The sequence below is a fragment of the Pseudoliparis swirei genome, chromosome 9 (genome assembly GCF_029220125.1).
Source record: "Pseudoliparis swirei isolate HS2019 ecotype Mariana Trench chromosome 9, NWPU_hadal_v1, whole genome shotgun sequence".
In the NCBI taxonomy this organism is placed as follows: Eukaryota; Metazoa; Chordata; class Actinopteri; order Perciformes; family Liparidae; genus Pseudoliparis; species Pseudoliparis swirei.
The window spans coordinates 21733897-21751040 of record NC_079396.1 but is presented as its reverse complement, the minus strand read 5'-3'; the positions used below and the strand labels follow the sequence as shown (position 1 = coordinate 21751040).

The 17144-nt window shown below is 44.3% G+C and overlaps 3 protein-coding genes across 9 annotated transcripts in view; all 3 read right to left on the bottom strand.

Annotated features, from left to right (window-relative positions):
* oard1 (O-acyl-ADP-ribose deacylase 1) overlaps positions 1–7423 on the bottom strand; it is a 42518-nt gene extending 35095 nt beyond the window's left edge. For 2 of the 4 annotated variants that reach the window (XR_008832720.1, XM_056422118.1), the window contains exons 1-4: positions 6425–7423; positions 6035–6093; positions 5843–5955; positions 3376–3439 (exon numbers count right to left, since the gene is read on the bottom strand). Coding sequence is in view for 3 of the 4 variants with exons in the window: in XM_056422118.1 (XP_056278093.1) it covers positions 3376–3439; positions 5843–5955; positions 6035–6093; positions 6425–6698 (510 nt within the window). In the remaining variant the exon portion in view is untranslated. Of the gene's footprint in view, positions 1–3375; positions 3440–5094; positions 5346–5842; positions 5956–6034; positions 6094–6424 lie in introns of those variants that run through there. The other 2 variants (XM_056422117.1, XM_056422116.1) reach the window with 2 other exon arrangements.
* A 98-nt stretch (positions 7424–7521) lies between these two features.
* Positions 7522–9478, bottom strand: LOC130198978 (guanylyl cyclase-activating protein 2-like). The gene is given in 5 exon segments (XM_056422119.1): positions 7522–8142; positions 8385–8499; positions 8661–8810; positions 9089–9163; positions 9165–9478. Coding segments are annotated over 5 exon segments (594 nt in total). The 5' UTR covers positions 9294–9478; the 3' UTR covers positions 7522–8017.
* A 1964-nt stretch (positions 9479–11442) lies between these two features.
* On the bottom strand, positions 11443–17097 carry LOC130198974 (serine/threonine-protein phosphatase 4 regulatory subunit 2-A-like). 4 transcript variants are annotated; one of them, XM_056422110.1, is made up of 9 exons: positions 16969–17097; positions 16198–16279; positions 15855–16025; positions 15181–15274; positions 15018–15055; positions 14786–14860; positions 14415–14564; positions 13895–14211; positions 11443–12534 (listed from the first exon to the last, which is right to left on the bottom strand). In XM_056422110.1, the coding sequence occupies exons 1-9, from the start codon at positions 17000–17002 to the stop codon at positions 12245–12247; spliced, it is 1251 nt and encodes a 416-aa protein (XP_056278085.1). In that variant the 5' UTR covers positions 17003–17097; the 3' UTR covers positions 11443–12244. The 4 variants fall into 4 exon arrangements, with proteins under 4 accessions (XP_056278085.1, XP_056278087.1, XP_056278086.1 ...); XM_056422112.1 differs by lacking the exon at positions 16969–17097 and adding an exon at positions 16439–16679; XM_056422111.1 differs by lacking the exon at positions 14786–14860.
* Positions 17098–17144: the final 47 nt, after the last annotated feature.

Genomic DNA, 17144 nt, shown 5'->3' with positions numbered 1-17144 from the left:
CAGGGGCTACGGACTATCACAGACTACCAGAGCAGACCCGCGCTATGGTGAGTGCCGGCGCATCCCTAGCGGACGACCTGAACTCATTTTATGCACGGTTTGAGGCTAGCAACAACAGCGCTAGCTCGCGGCTAACAACAACACCGTTAAGCGTAGCCGAGGTGAGTTCTACCGCTGGGGACGAACACACACTCTCTGTGACCGAGCACAGTGTGAGGAGGGCTCTGTTATGGTGAACACCAGGAAAGCTGCAGGTCCAGATGGCATATCTGGGCGAGTACTGAAGACCTGTGCTAACCAGCTAGCTCCAGTGTTCACCACAATATTCAACCTCTCCTGGCTGAGTCCGTGGTCCCCGCCTGCTTCAAGAGATCCACTATTGTCCCTGTGCCCAAGAATGCTTCTCCAGCATGTATGAATGACTACCGACCGGTGGCCCTCACCTCGGTGGTCATGAAATGCTGAGAGGCTGATAAAGGACTACATCTGCGCCTTCCTCCCTTCCTCCATGGACCCGCTGCAGTTTGCTTATCGCCCAAACAGATCCACGGATGATGCTGTCTCCCAGGTACTGCACACCACACTCTCTCATCTGGACAGCCAGAGGGGGGCTATGTGAGACTGCTGTTCATTGATTATAGTTCAGCTTTCAACACCATAGTCCCCTCCAGACTGGCGGCAAGCTGATTGAGCTGGGACTGAACACCCCTGTGTGCTTGGATCCTGGACTTCCTGACCGCCAGGCCACAGGTGGTCAGGGTGGGCAGACACACCTAAAGATCCGACACACTGAACACAGGATCCACCCAGGGTTGCGTCCTCAGCTGCCTACTGTACTCCCTGTACACACATGACTGTGTGGCCAGGTTCAGCTCAACACCATCATCAAGTTTGCGGATGACACAGTGGTGGTGGGCCTGATCTCCGACAACGACGAGAAGGCCTACCTGGAGGAAGTTGCTGATCTGTCACTCTGGTGCCAGGACAACAGCCTCATCATGAATGTCACCAAAACTAAGGAGCTGATTGTGGACTTTAGGAGGGTACAACAACAGAGGACGTACTCACCACTGGGGATTAACGGGACTACTGTGGAGAGGGTGAGCGGGTATAAATACCTGGGAGTCCACATCACCGAGGATCTGACATGGTCAACAAACACAGACACTCTGGTGAGAAAGGCAAGGCAGCGCCTCTACCACCTCAGGCAGCTGAGGAAATTTAAAGTTTCCCAGAGGATCCTTCAGTCCTTCTACTCTGGAGCTGTAGAGAGCGTCCTGACAGGAAGCATCACAGCCTGGTTTGGCAACTGCTCCGCTCAGGACAGGAAGGCTCTGCAGAGAGTAGTGCGTTCGGCTGAACGCACTATTGAACTACACTCCCACCCTGCAGGACTTGTACACCAGGAGGTGCAGAACCAGAGCCGGCAGGATCATGAAGGATCCTCACCACCCCAACAACAGACTGTTTCAGCTGCTGCGGTCAGGCAGGCGCCTCCGTAGTCACGCTGCAAGAACAGAGAGACTGAGACGGAGTTTCTTTCCTCAGGCCATCAGGACTGTGAACTCCGACCTCACCAGGACCCCCACATAGACCCACACAACTGCCCCTCTTAGGCACACACACACACACACACACACACACACACACACACACACACTTACTGTAAATATTGTGTTGTTTTTTATTGTAAATAGTGTGTACTTGTTGCCCTTGCACATTCCTGCTGAGCATTGCCACTTTCATTTCACTGCACACCCTGTGTGTGTATGTGACAAATAAAACATCTTGAATCTTGAATCTTGAATCTTGAATCTAATATGAAAACGCCTGGTAGATACTGAACTTCTCGTCTTTTTCCGGCGTGCCCCCACAACATTACACGAAGTCTGTCCATGATTTCCTCCCGTTCTGCAGCAGGCCAGCGCTCACAGACATTTTGTGCAGAGAAAACAAACACTGCCCACTGCTGGACAGTATCATATCTTTATTCACAAATGATGAAGGTCAGACTTCCACACAAAAAAACTAGAATGGGCACTCGGTAGAGCGCATACCTTCGCATATCACAAGATTGGGCATTGAATTATGAACATGTTGGCATTAGTTGCATGCCAATTGGATACAAATTGACCGTGCTATGGTAAAAAGAAGATTTTGACCTATCCATGACCTTGACCTTGACCTTTGACCCGATTGATCCCAATATCGAATCAAATGGTCCCCGGATAATAACCAATCATCCCACCAAATTTCATGCGATTCAAGAGGATGTTGACCTTGTCATGACCTTGACCTTTGACCCGATCGATCCCAAAATCGAATCAAATGCTCCCCGGATAATAATCAAATTTCATGCGATTCGGTTTTAAACTTTTTTTGTTATGCGAATGACACACATACAAATAAATAAATAAATAAATACACGGCGATCAAAACATAACCTTCCGCATTTTCAATGCGAAGGTAAAGATGGTGGGATGTATTAAATCAACTGTGAATGTGGTTCAAATAAAAGGGGATAATGAATGCTTACTTGAAGTAAAGACATAAACGTGTGTTAGTGTGATTCAGCCGTCTTTCACCGGAAACCAAAAAACGACACTTTCATCCAGCTTATTTTTTGCAATAATGATGAACCGTAGGTTTGGAGTAGAAATACTCCAGCGAGGGGGAAATATCTTATGTGGTACATTGTAGTCAGTAAGCCTGGTTCGTCCAATCAGAGAGCTTACTTTTGCTGCAGGCTCAGACTGAAAGGAAGTCCCAAAACACCGGATAAACAAAACAAAACCTCAGCACGCTATCACATCTCTTTCTATCTGTTACCCAAGGAACCCCAATGACACCCAGAGTACACGATGAGGGCATGCACGGCAAAACTGAAATGGGCTGCAGCAGCGTCTTTTGGCACACCGACCACCGGATTTACAGTATAGGGGGCAACAACTTTACTTTTGTCCCATCAACGGAACACAAACAAGTAAAAATAAAAATTAAAAAAAGGAGATAATAACCACAGAGAGGAGGCAGGATGCTGAGGCTGCCCCGCGCAGGGATGTAATGGGATACTGCAGCACTAGAGAACCGTGTGCACAGAAACTTGCCTCCAAGCATCAGGGAGTCCCGCACTAACCTTCCCCCTCCCTCCCTCCATCTCTCTCTCTCTCTGCCTCCCCCTCTGCCTTTATAAGTCTTTAAAATGTAAAATAATACTAATAATAATGGCATTATGTAGATATCTCTTTGTGAAAGAGTGAAATAAGGGCAGATAAGACAATACATACGATGACAAAAAACACCAAAAACTACTTTAGAAGTGTAAAATAATAAATAAAAACAGCATGCTTGTAGTAAGAGAATGTAGCCGCTTACCTTGTGTGCAGGTCGCTCTCCTCTGGACACCGAGCTCTTCCCCTTCTCCACAGGCTCCGAGACACTTTGAGATAGAGAGAAAAATAATCAATCTTCTCTTACTTTCTGTTATTTCCAGTTTCAGAATGAATAAGTCAGGAGTCGGTCACAGCCCTGTGGACACACCTTTACCCAGTCCTCCTGTAAACTCTGCCACATATGCACACACAGACACCCATTCAAATGCAACCCCGAGACTGGAGTACACAAATTGATAAAGATCTGCTCGGGGGAGGGATAAATAAAAAAAAACTACACACACTCACACACCGCAGTTTTTTTTCTTTTTTTTTCCTCCTTCCTCTTGCCCACTCGCTCGGCTGCTTTTTTCCTGCTGCCTTTGCCTGCACTGCCTCCTGATTGGCTACGCCGCTCTTCAATAACATAAGCTCTCTACTTTAATTGGAAGGGGGCCAGTTGTGTGGTGCACCAGAATCCCTCCCGCCCAGTTCATCTCTCTTTATTTTCTCTCTCTCTCTCTCTCCATCCCCCCCCCCCCCCCCCCCCACACACTCATAAGTGCCCGTAGAGAAGAATGCTGAGCTCTGCAATTTCATACGCATCGTGCAAAGGAAAAGGAATGGAGGATAGAGGTGGGGGGGGGAGGGGGTATGTGGGAGAGACACGGGAGTGAGTGGGAATGGTGGGAGAGTGTCGGTCGGCGAACCAGTGTACCGCAGTGGGACAAGCAGAAGCTGCACGGCAAGAAAGCCCGAGGGCTATTAGACGGGTTGAGGGCAGATCTGGCCGCACGCTGAGGTGAGACAGCCGGTGGGATGGAGGCAGGTTTCCCTGCACTCACTGCAGCGCAGCTAGGTGGCTCTGCTGCAGTGTGGAGTCTAATTGCCAGGCAGAGAAGGGGGATGGGGAGGGAGGAAGAGGAAGAGGAGGAGAGTGGGTTGGTTGCAGTGATGCTGAAGTAGTCTTCCAGCCAACCATGGATATATGGGTGGGCAGCCGCAGTGTACAGCCGTTGGTGCTTATTTTACTCGTGAATTATTGAAGGTGCCCCCAAAGGAGAGGGGGAGGGGTCAGGCGGCAGCGTGCCAAAGCCTCGTTGCTCCTGAGGTTTATGATAATGACTCACACCTGAAGTACACACATCCCTTAAATGGAGCCCCCTTTAGTGAGAGGGTCTAAAGCAACTCTTGCTTTGAACGGCGGTTGTGCACGTTTCAACTCTCTTCTTCCCACTTGCTTTTCCCGGCCCGGGAGGATGTGGATGCGGGATTGACTCTGTGGTGTCGGGTTCCCGCTCTGCCACTCCTCCGATGCGTCCCAGCTGCACCGGAGTACAATGCTCGAGCAGATCTATAATGGAGCGCACAATACCCTCGACCATCCACCTTGAAGCGCTCCATCTACAAGGGCGGACACATAGAAATGCAAATACGCTGTTTGCCAGATCAACAAAATGACTGGCTGGTGGATGAACGAGCAAATAAAGAGACGCCCCATATTTCTGGCTCGGCGTCCCGAGGTAAAATACCACGTGACGAGAAGGGACAGGTGAACAAATCCCAGCATCGTCTGGAGTTAGCGACTATTTGGGATCGGCGTGCGTCGGAAGCGGCGCTCGCCGACCAAATGGCTGAAAACGGGTGATCCGTATGTGTCCCTCTACTCGCAGAAGTTCATGAGAGTTTGGTTGATTTATTTTTTAAAGGAGGGGGAAAAAAGGACATTTATTTTTGTTTTGTTTAATGAACAAGATAACCCTTGATAATACAGAATAGTGCATATACTTGTAATTACAATAAATGAGTTTTTCTTTTTCTTTTTCTCATCTGCGCATGTTTTCTTTCATCACTGTGGTCTCTGCTTTCTCCGGGAGGCTGTAGACGGTGACGGAGACGTTTGTGCGTTTGAAGACCTGTTCCAGTATCTCTGACACTCGACTCCACTCGAGTCGATCCAGGCCACAACCAATGCTGTCAGGAAGATTAGAGTCAACGCAAATCCTGTCACTTCCGCGATGCAGTCGCTGAGCATGTTAGTTTCTCTCTTAAAAGGATCACTGTGACAGTTTAGCTCCACACCTTCATTTTTGTATGAGTTGGTTTCATCATGTAACTAACTATCATGTCATTCCAGATCCTGCTTCCCATCTCGTCAGACCAACTCCCTTCACCTGCCTCTGATCACTCCCTCGTTAGTCCCTCATTACCTTCACCTGGTCTTCACGCCCATCTCACCTGCAGCCCATCCCCTCATTAGTCCCTCACTTGCACTTGTCCTCTGCCAAATTGTCTCGTGTTTCTCAGACCAAGCCTTTGAGCGTGCCACTGTGTGTTTGTTTATTCGGTCTGTTCTGTTCCTGACAATACTTTCAGTAAAGGATCAGCATTATCTGTCTCCCGAGTCGTGCATTTGGGTCCACCCTAATCCCGTCGTGACAATCACTGAATTACCGAAAAATTATACAAACCGAGGCATTGCTATTCTTGTTACTCCGTTCCCGACACAGTGTGACTTCATATCCTCGAGGCTCCGTGTCAAGCTGTCATAGGTGGGCTTTTGGCTGGCCTTTTTCTTTGTGATCTGCGATATGATTACAGGAAAGCATCCGTCATATTAACTGCAAATGTTACAATGGGAATTTTGAATAGGAATCAATTACCAGATAGTAGACAAAGCGTCTGCCTCGTTTTAACACGGCACACTCTCCTGTCAGCTTTTCTGTTTGTAGATTAAAAAAATCATTAAAAAAAAGGATTTCACATCAGAATACATACACAACATTTTTGTTTTTTAAGTCATTAAACCGCATCGACTCACTGGCCGAGAACTCATTACGAAAACATGCAATTGTTAACTTTACATATGTATGCTATCAAAGCATCAAACTTTGACATAATATACAGTATGTGTAATATTCTGAAACTCGGTTTTTGATGAGACACAGCCAGATGACTGTCTCTCTACGCTGAGCAAAACGACCATGTTGGAAACAACGAGTCCAATATAAGACATCATCACTCCTGATGATTGTTTATTAAAAAGGACTCACTCTGTTCCTTTAACTCCTCGACCCCTTTGAACTGCTTCTTGAACATCACCGCTATGCCTGCCCCCATGCGGCAGTCCTCACTGATGCAGTGGGCCAACGCGTCGTCCTCGGGGCAGGAGAACAGGTCCCCGCTCACATATTTCAGTCCCCAGCTGTCTTCTGGAGCCTGGCCGGGAGGGGGCGCCATTGCGCCGTGCGACGAAGCAAGAAAGAACAGAACAAGAAATAAACACGCGTTTGGGAAAGGGGAAACTATTGTGGCACAACCAACCATTTTAGACAGAATGTGTTTCTTTTCTCCCGAGTATAAGCTTTACCTTGAGGTTGTCAGTGTGGACTGGTTTCTCAAGTTCAGACGACATTGACAACAATGATTAACGTTAGAGTATTTGAGCGGTTGGTTGATTTGCGGTCTTGAACACACATTAAAACCGCTGCCAGAAGACTTGTGCGCGAGCTTATCAACGTGTCTCTTATAGCTAACAAACCGTAGACTGCAGGTGGCCGTTTTAAAGCCAAATAAAAGGTCGTTTCGGGATGCTCTTTAATCGCTCTGAAGACTGGTCACGAAGCAGCATAGGAAGCAGCCACGAGAACTCTCTGTCCTCGCGCGAGAAAACGCGAGACCTTGTGGGGTGGGGCGGCACCTTATGAATAAATCCAGGTTTACGGATGATATTCTGTGAAAATAGCATATATTTTATTTAGAATGTGTCATCAAGTTGTAGTTTCCAAATAAAGGTTGTCTTTTCATGACATGTTGTGATTTTCAAGGCTAAAATTAGTGCGTTGTTTGTCAAAAATGTCCATTGAACAAATGTACAATCTATTTGTTGTTTTTAAAGATCCTGCACAGCCTCACAGATATGATTATTTATTTTGATTTAGTTGATGTGTATTCAGGTGCAAATTGCCATGATGGGAATAACATTATGTACCAAACTGGGGGGAAATGTATGACATGACGAATCAGCTCCTGTGTTGTTCCTGTGGTCACAATTGAATGAAGACTGGACATCTTAAGGCTGCTAATAATCTCTTGGCAGCCATCATTTTACATATTGATCTCCGTGTTATTTTAGAAAAAACATACTGACCACTTTCAAAGCATCATTTTAGTTTCACATCTTATTAACAACTTGACCACCAGTACTTGTGAGACCCCATGAAGCTAGTATGCACTTTTTCTTGACATAAAAAATACAGTAAGTTGCTGTCCATGAAATATAATATCTGCACTACACCCATAATGCTAATTACTATTATTATTGGGCATTTTGTGGAATTGAGGCAAAGAATTACACTGTCGAGCCAAAAAAACTTTCAGTGAATGAGGATCTATTCATTCTAAATCTCTGTGGTTGTGTAGGGGTCTTAATTAATCATCATAATCATCATTTTATGACACAAATAAAGTAGAAAATACAGTATGCATGTTATCTTCGCAGTATGTATAAAATACAGTAATAAAAGCGGATAAACAAAACCATAGCCAGCAATAAAATGGTGTGTTGACCCGCCATTTTATGATAGTATAGCATTATGGAAAACATCTAAATACACATGAATGATGTGTGTATTATTAATCCAGCCTTAGCAGTCAGTGCTGCCGCTCCGCTCCTTGATCCAGTCTCCGGGGTTGACGTCCATCTGCAGCATCTTCATCACCCACTTGTCCCTCCGTGCTCCGTCAATGAACTCGTCCAACGAGAGCTCCCCTAAGGGACGAGGGACAGTAGTTATTATATACCACACGCTTCTCCATTCCTCAATTCATTCTTTTGATGAGGAGATGACCATTGTATAGCATGAGTTTCACCTTCTATTTTTTTTTATATACACAAGCAACAACGAGCACATGGACACTTTTACATTAACATCCCACAAAGCCATTACACGGCGCCTTTGAATCATTCATGAGGCATTTTTAAGCTGCCAGAAAACTGTCACAAACACTCACCATCTCCATTTTCATCAACCAGCTCAAATATCCGGTCAACCACTTGGTCCGGGCTCAGCAGATTGCATTCTTCATTCAGCTCCCCATGGCAGGCCTTCTTCAGTCGATAAATAGACTGAGAGTGACGGGAAAGTAAGTTACGACCACTCTTTCTCTGACCTCGTTTCAGCACAGCGCACTGATTCATCTTTGAAAAAATATCCTCTTAAAATGTGTCTGAAAAGAGCCACGAATCAAAAGTTGCAATAGTCGTCGCCGTGCGATATTAAATATTACCTCCACGATTTCGAGAAGCTCCGTTTTGTCAATGCATCCGCTTCCATCTTTATCGTACATTTTGAATGTCCATTTGAGCTTGTGTTCGAGTTTACCCCTCAGGACTAAGTTCAACGCTGCCACGTACTCCAGGAAATCAATGGTGTTGTCCTGTGTGCATGGAGAAAGAGAGCGTTAACGTTTCACGAAGCAAAATGTTTCTAGCACAATTATTATTACGAGAAACAACAACAACAACAAATATGAGGGTCGACTAACTGAGTACCAATTATCGGCTTCACTTCTAAAGACGTGTTCGATAATGGGCATTAACAGAAATTGCCTGTTGGAACGTTTCCAATAAACCAAATTTCCACCGTTACTAATGTGAGACAAATGTTTCCATGCGAGTCTCATTACACTTCCACACAACTGGAGTTTGTACTCACGCCGTTCTTGTCAAAGGCTCGAAACATGTTCTCAATGTAATCTGCGGCCTCCTTGTTATCGGCGACGCCAAAGAAAACCCTTGAACTCGTGCAAGAAGAGAGTTCCACTCGGGCACTCCACCACACATTTCTTGTACCACTCCTGCAGCTCTGCCACATCGATTTCCTTTTCTGGGTCGCTCTCCTCGGTCAGGCGCTGACCCATTGTGGAAATCTTCCCGGAAAAAAACCCTCTCTCTTACATTACATGCACCCGTCTGACCCGGGGGACTCTTGTAAAGCTTCCCTCGACATGACACACGTCAGTTATCGAGCCGATCTTTGTGCAAATCGACAAAGGTCAAATGGATCAAAATGGCATTAATGTTCATACGAGCTGAACTTTTTTGGGGTTCACTATTGTGGCAAATTCCCTCTGAGAGTCAGGGTGAAACACGGGCTGTTGTGGATCACATAATAAGGGATTAGAGATGGACACTTGTCAAAATCAATTAGATCACAATTAGATCATGTGAAGATTTCCTTGTGCCACTGCTTCCACCTCTCATAGGAAGGACATCAGTTAGCTTTGTATAAGCACACTGATAATAATATCATATAAGTACCTATATGGTATAAAGGACTTTTTTATTACCTTCGTATTGAAAATGCGGAAGGTAATGTTTTGATCGCCGTGTATTTGTATGCGAGCGTGCGTGTTATTTGCATAAGTAAAAAAGTATTAAACCGAATCGCATGAAATTTGGTGGGATGATTGGTTATTATCCAGGGACCATTTGATTATATTTTGGGATAGATCGGGTCAAAGGTCAAGGTCAAGGTCATGCAAAAGGTCAAAATCTTCTTGAATCGCATACAATTTGGTGGGCTGATTGGTTATTATCCGGGGACCATTTGATTAGATTTTGGGATCCATCGGGTCAAAGGTCAAGGTCATGAAAAGGTCAACATCTTCTTTTTACCATAGCGCGGTCAATTTATATCCAATTGGCATGCAACTAATGCCAAAATGTTCATAACTCAATGCCCAATCTTGTGATATGCGAAGGTATGCGCTCTACCGAGTGTCCATTCTAGTTAACAATGTCATTATAATATGAAAACAAGTTTCATGGTTAAAACTACTCATGTGTGTGTAAAGGTAAAAACATGCAACGGTAAACTAAATTAAGGTCTGTGTGTATGATAATATCAAATGGGTAATCAAAGTGCCTGAGTAAGTGAAGTCATTTTACACGTTAAGGTCCGTTTACAATCAGAAAGGGTCTGAGGAAAAGATGCTATAAGCTGCATTATGGGAAATGTAGGGTTCAGCGTTTCTGGTGGAGTGTCTAGAAAATGTAAATTTAAGATATGTAATGCACTGCCGTTTAGATCTGGACAAGTATTTAATAATCGGTCTCCTCCGAGTTCTGGAACTTAATGAAAGTGGAATGCTAAATTACTCACGTCCTCCTTTGAGTAATCGTTGGTGGTAATGGAAGTCCCTGACCAGTCTCATGATTCACACGAGTGCCGAGCTATCCTTCACAGCGCTGACCTTCAGAAGCCGTGTTATTTACTGCTCCCCTGATTACTGTTTACAGGCCTGCCTCAGCGTGACTGAAGCCTATAATGAATGCGTTGGAGCCAAATACAATAATGATGGACATTACAACGTGAGCGTCGAGATGGGGATTAGGGAAATGGGTGGAAAACATCTCGCAAGCTTTTGGCTTTGTTTCAGTGTTAGGCAGTGGAGTAGTCCATGAAAAACTAGAAAAATAACTGCATGTTTTGAACAGATTGAGTGTGTCACAGTTAATGGCAACTGTAGCCAATGTTTACAGGTGGAGGCGTGGCCTCTCTTGGCACCAATACCTTCCTGTGCTGACAACAGGGATCGTGATAATCATAGCTCGGAAGTGTCAAGGCCACCTGAGGGGGGGGGGGGTCACTGGAGGTTATCCCCACGATTAAAAGATGAGCACCTTCTGTTCTTATACAGGCGACATTTTAAATACCTACCCTGGCTGGCCGTGGTCATGGCGGCGTTCTGATGCTCAGCAGCTCGAATTTGACCCGTGTTCACCAATCGTGTCGGTTTTTGCATTTAAGCGTGCAAACATGTGCCAATTAGCACCAAACGTTAAAGTTCAGCTGAGGACGACGGTCCATGTCATGTTTAGTTTCAGAGGTGTACCGTCCTGAAATGAGCGTTGGAGGAATGTCGGTGAGTTGTGGAATCACCCGTGTAGCTATTAATGGGCGCCACATCAACTGTGGCTGAAAGGTGATCCCCATAATTCAGTGGTAATTCATGTCATACAGATATAAAAGTCACAACCGTAACATTAACTGAGCATTTTACACGCTGGTTTTTTTGGTTGCATTTATTGCTTTCCGTGAACATGATACAAGCTCAAGCATTCAGTTTCCAGCGTGTTATCGGTTCTATGAAGGCAGTATCACAAGTCTACAAAAACGGATTTACAGACACGTAGGCCTACTGTAAAAAAAATCCAAGCTATCAAAAGGGCCATTTGTACAAATGGTGACAACTGGCAATAAAGTGTGTATATGATATTGGCTTCATACATTGACGAAGCAAAACTGTAACATATTCCACATCCGTCAAGGGTTGAATATAAACAAGTGCAATATAATGTTAATAAGAAATACTTTAGCTATGTCATAGCAAAGAGAAGTGTCTTCACATTCTTGTGTCCTCATTCAACAGGAGAGACGCACAATCATCAAACAATTGTAAAAACAACAATGCTTGGGCCAAAACGCAACTCAAACTATAAAATGGATCTGTTTTTTGGAAATGCATGCCAAAGGACTTAACAATAATGACATCACTGAATACATCAGTTATCAAGGTTAAATTATAACCGTCATATAAAAATCTGAGGGGGGGGGGGGGACATTAGAAAATGATTTAGTGAAGTGTAAAAAAAAAAGGGGAGTCTCCAAGATCATTAAATAATTTCCTTCCAGTTTAGACCAGGTGTTGAAATTGAAGAGGACAAAAAGATCTGTTTGTGAGGAATCTCGAGGTTCACATTGCTCCTGAAGTTCAGAGGGCCACAGTGCTACAGATATATACCCATATCATGGCTTCATACAGTGTAAACAAATAAAGGAAAAGAAAGTCAGTTTTCAGACTGGGCTTCATGATAGTTTTGTTTCGGTTGCAGTCTTTGTGCTGTTTGGACTGTCAGCGTCGCCCTCTGCTGACGAGTCTTGTGAACTACCGGAAGAGGGGACCCTCGTGTCGCCGGGTGGACCTTCTCCGTCACTGCTGCTGCTCTCCTCGTTGTCCTGCTCACACCGGGTTCCCTCTGATGGAGCGGGCTGCTCCGCTTCGTCCACAGGACTGTCCTTCTCCAGACTGTGGACACGCCCCCTCTCAGACAAGTCCTCCTCCCTTTCAGACGGTTCCATCCGTGTGCAACTGGGCTCTGAGGAGCAAAGTGGACAACATTAGAGCGGCAACTAAACATTGTTGTATTTTATCATTAGCAATAAATCTGTTGAATTGTTTTGTTTGTTAAATGAAAAATGCCCATCGCAAATTCCAAAAGCCAAAGGCGACTTCTTCAAATGTTTGTTTTATCCTTTCTCTCCTAGTCAAACCACTTCATATATTCACTTTATCAAAAGGAGACCAAGCTGGAACCAGAGAATGTTGGTATTCATTCTTAAAACCATGACACACGATCACTCAACTATACTGGATTAATACGATATGATATGATATTCCTTTATTTGTCCCACAGTGGGAACATTTCAAAAATCACAGCAGCGGTGCACATCAGAGCATCAATGAAAATAAATATAAAACACAAAACTAAATACTAAAAACTAAATACTAATACTAAATCTACAGGGGGAAAATAAAGTAAAGTGCTGAGTAAAGTAAAGTGCAGAGTTTGCCACTTTACCTTTCAGTTGACTACTCAATGCAGCTACATGTATTATTTATAATATATTCAGCATTGCACTTCTATAACAGTCAAAACGTATGACATAGGATAGTCTCAAAGGATCAAAATAGTTTCTTATATTCCATGCACTATTCTCCCTGGTGAAACCCTGGCGCCTACATTACCCACAATGCTACCTGACTGCAAAAACAGACAACAGTGCCGTGCAGTCCTTCCAATACCCACATGTTACCCTCTGTCGATGAAGACACCACACTAAGGTGCGGTGTTGGATCTGAAACACTTTAACCCTCCCGTTACCTTTGGGGTCAATTTGACCCCATTCAATGTCTAACGTCTCTAAAAAAATAATTGACATCATTAATTTTGCTTTATATTTCACGACTTTTCCTAATTTATTGGGGACAACTGGGAAAACATCAAATTCACATGATATGTTTTCAATGTCCTGGACACAACTTGTACGCATCGGTGTTCTTTGGAGTCAATTTGTAAAACATATAAGAAATATCAACTTTTTTATTTATTTAAACGGCTATTTAGGTAGTCAGCAAACAAAAATAAAAGTACCTGACATTTAAACTTGGGAAACAATATTAATTCAAACTAGAAAGAGCATTTCCTTCTGAAAATGCGTTGGAATGCTAACATTTTAAAGCTTGAAGCTGAAAAATAAAAACAAAATTGCTAAAAAAAATTGAAAGTAGCTGAAAATGTCTGAAAATAGCTGAAATATGAAATGAGTAACTGAAAATGTTCTGGAGGTTTTAATTACTCGGGTGAACTTGACCCCGAGGGTAATAAGATGTTAGTAAATGTGAAGGTAACAGGAGGGTGAATGCGTCAGCCAACGTGAAGAGGCGTCGACTCTTACCGTGGTCCTCGGCAGCCGAACGAGAGTCACGCGATGCTCCGCGTTTGACCTCTCGACCCCCAGAGGCTTCTGAAGCCTGCGGCGTCTCGGGCGAGCCTCGTGGCCCTTTAAGACAAGACGACTCATCCTCTTCACACTCGGCTTCGTCCTCTTCCGTCTCGTCAAACTTGAGCCTCTTGACCTCGTGCTTGCCAGTCTCAGAATCCTCCTCCTCCTCCTCCTCCTCCTCCTCCTCCTCCTCCTCGTCTTCCTCCGCAGGGTGTTTGTTCTTTATCCCGCTGTTTGGAGTAATTTCCCCCTCTGCTGGCGAGGAATCACTGCCGGAATGAAAGAAACACGGGGAATCAGTTCATTAGGTGGTTTAGTTTTTAGATTAAAAAGGAGAGATTATGCTGCTTAGGGGGGAAATCCTGTGACGGATATCATCGGTGCCCCTGCATTTTTAAATAAAAATATTGAGTCGTGCTCACTCGGTATACGACACACTCACTCACAGTTGTGCCGCGTGCATTTCAATTACCGGAAATGGTGCTCCTCCACCTCCTCTGTGATTGGCTCTGGCTCTTTACTGACTGCGCGGTCGGGGAGCCCGTTGGTGGAAAGCGAAGCCGACGACGACAGCCTTCGCCTGTTGAGCGGTTTCGGTGTGTCGGGCCCATTTATATTTCGGCTGCAAAATTAAAAGAGAACAACGATGTCTTATGCGAGTCACATAACAAGATGGTAAATCAGCACAACTACTAAAACCCAACTGATAACGGCCCTTACTATACATAGACTTGTTGGATTTGGGATATTTGACTTTACACAAATTCAAAGTTCCACTTGGTGCTATATGAAGCTCTTTTAGATCTGTGGAAGTCAAACACTGACAAGTATGCGGCTCCCCACCTGTCTGAATATAGAGAAGAGTTACCAGGAAACATCACTCCATTCATTCTGTTTACACTGGATGCCCCATTTTTCCTTCGAAAGAAGTAGAAAGGCACAAAACATCTGGCTGTTAATCTAACTTTGCAAGTGTATCTGAATAAGCTGTCAATGTGCATCAGAAGCAACTGGACAGAAACACTGCAGCCGACCCGAGCAAGGGGAGCAAAAGATAAACAGCTGCTGTACTTACTCTGATGTGGGGTACACACAGCTGACCACCATTACATTCTGCAATACATGAACAATAATATATGTTAAAGCCGTGGTAACTATGTTTTAAAAACACTCATCGATATTGTTAGTCTTGAGCGAAAACATTTTGACACGCAGTCAACGTGCAGCGCAGCGCTCACCTTCTCCAACCCCATGAGAAACTCATCTGTTCCGATATAGTTGCGCTTGGGGTCCGTGAGGAGTTCACACAGACGTTGGATGGTGAATGGGATTCTGGAAAAGTTTTACAGACATATATTTTGAATTCGCCACACGTAGCCGTCTCACAGCCAGCATCAACACCGTGCCAAACCCAGCAGCCCTGGAGCTTTCTGAGGGAAAGAACAGCACGTGGATCAATCTGAACAGAACCGCACACACAGTGGGATGATTTATTGTGAAAATCCTACGTTTAGATCCGTCTGACTGATGCGCCGAGGAAAATGCTTCCGGTTTGTTGAGGCAACTTAAGCTAAAGTAATTGATGACTTTGGGTGTGAAAGACCTTTCATACGCTTTAATACAAGTTTTACGAACATGTTTTTTGGATAGTCAAATGCCAAACATTGAAGTTGAGAAAAGTTCCATCTTGCCAATAGAAAACATGTAATTTACAGAAAACATTACTTTTGACACGGCAGCTCAGTTTGAACTAAATACAACTAAATATCTTTGTGGTTATGTTTTCACTTGATTGGTAACACAGGAGAAGAGCACTACTCATGCCGTGAACAGGCATTGACATGTCGCTGAACTGCTTCATTGTTTTGTTTAGTTTGTAGTTTCTAAAGTGGTTATTATCAGCTCCACTCACCCATTGTAACCATCCACTATTTTTAAGATCCTCGTCTTCATCTCTTCGTAGGGAACATACTCCACATTAGGATTATTTGGCGTTCTCCGTTCTGGCATTGAAGCGTGGAAATCGTCCATGACTTTTTCCAACTTAAACACAAAGTATGTTTTGAACTGTGACCACGAGATCCTGGAGGAAGATATGCAAGTCTCCACGTCACACACACACACACACAAACGATTGAAAGGTCTGGGAACACATTTTTCCAAGTAGGCTTAATTAAAGTGAAACTGTCTTCAACGCTGAAGATTTATGAAAGTTTAAGTTGAATGTTTTGTGCGAGCCCTGGAGGACTACTCACGTCGGCTGGCCTGTCTTGGCAACATGACACAAGAACTGCTCTAGTTCCGGACAGGCCTCTTTCTTGCCTGTCTTCTCAAAATCTGTAAATTCCCAAATGGAAAACGAAAAAAATTATTAGGTTATTGGTAATATCGTTAATCCAAAAAGCACACAAATCTGACCCAGGCCGAACCAAAACCATGTTTGACCCCGCGTTGACCTTAACCTGAAGGTGTCAAAACAACCCAGAAGCAAATTACCTTGAGATATTAATGAATTCTGTAAAGGTCAAATCTGGATTTGATTTCACTCTAAACGTCACTTTTGGCAGATTAAATGGATCGCAATATTTAGTTAGTCAAGTAGAAATATCCCAAATGGAAAAATAAAAAAGTTCAACACCGCATCGTAACGTCATCAAACAAAACAACTCCAGTTCTCTAACTGCGAAAGTTATTGCGAAAGTTCACACATTAGCACGTTTGTTGCGATGCTATCCAGCTAGCGTTCGCTGTTTACATCACCTCCGACAGTCAGCTGGGGAACAAATGGGTCAAACTGTGACGAACTCCTTTCTCGTGGAGAACAGCGTTGAACTCTCGACGGGTCAGATTGTCCTCCCGCAGCTCTTCTAAACACATCTTTGTTCGCGAGCTAACGTCCAATTACAGCAAACACACGTAACGTAGTAAAGCGAAGAATTACCGATTTCTTCCTGGATAATCTCAGGAAATGTTAAAACCACTCGCTGATAACGAACCACATATTTAAATAACTGTAACAATATTACCTTGAAACGCCTCCGATAACGCGTCGATGTCCATAGCTGTGTCCAGTCACAGGCAGGAAATACTGGCTCGCTAGTAGCATGGAGCAAACTCAACAAAGCCCGAAGACACCGACTGCGCATGTCCGAGATTACATATTGACATTTGCGGAAGATGCGTTCAGGTTCAGATCAACAAA

Bases quoted from the DNA above. Each gene is read 5' to 3' on its own strand.
- LOC130198974 (XM_056422110.1), bottom strand. From the start codon at position 17,002: ATGGACATCGACGCGTTATCGGAGGCGTTTCAAG. The intron at 16,026-16,197 runs GTGAGTAGTCCT...ATCTTCCTCCAG, and splicing joins GCCAAGACAGGCCAGCCGAC to GATCTCGTGGTCACAGTTCA. The intron at 14,565-14,785 runs GTGGGGAGCCGC...TTAATTTTGCAG, and splicing joins TCTTCTCTATATTCAGACAG to CCGAAATATAAATGGGCCCG.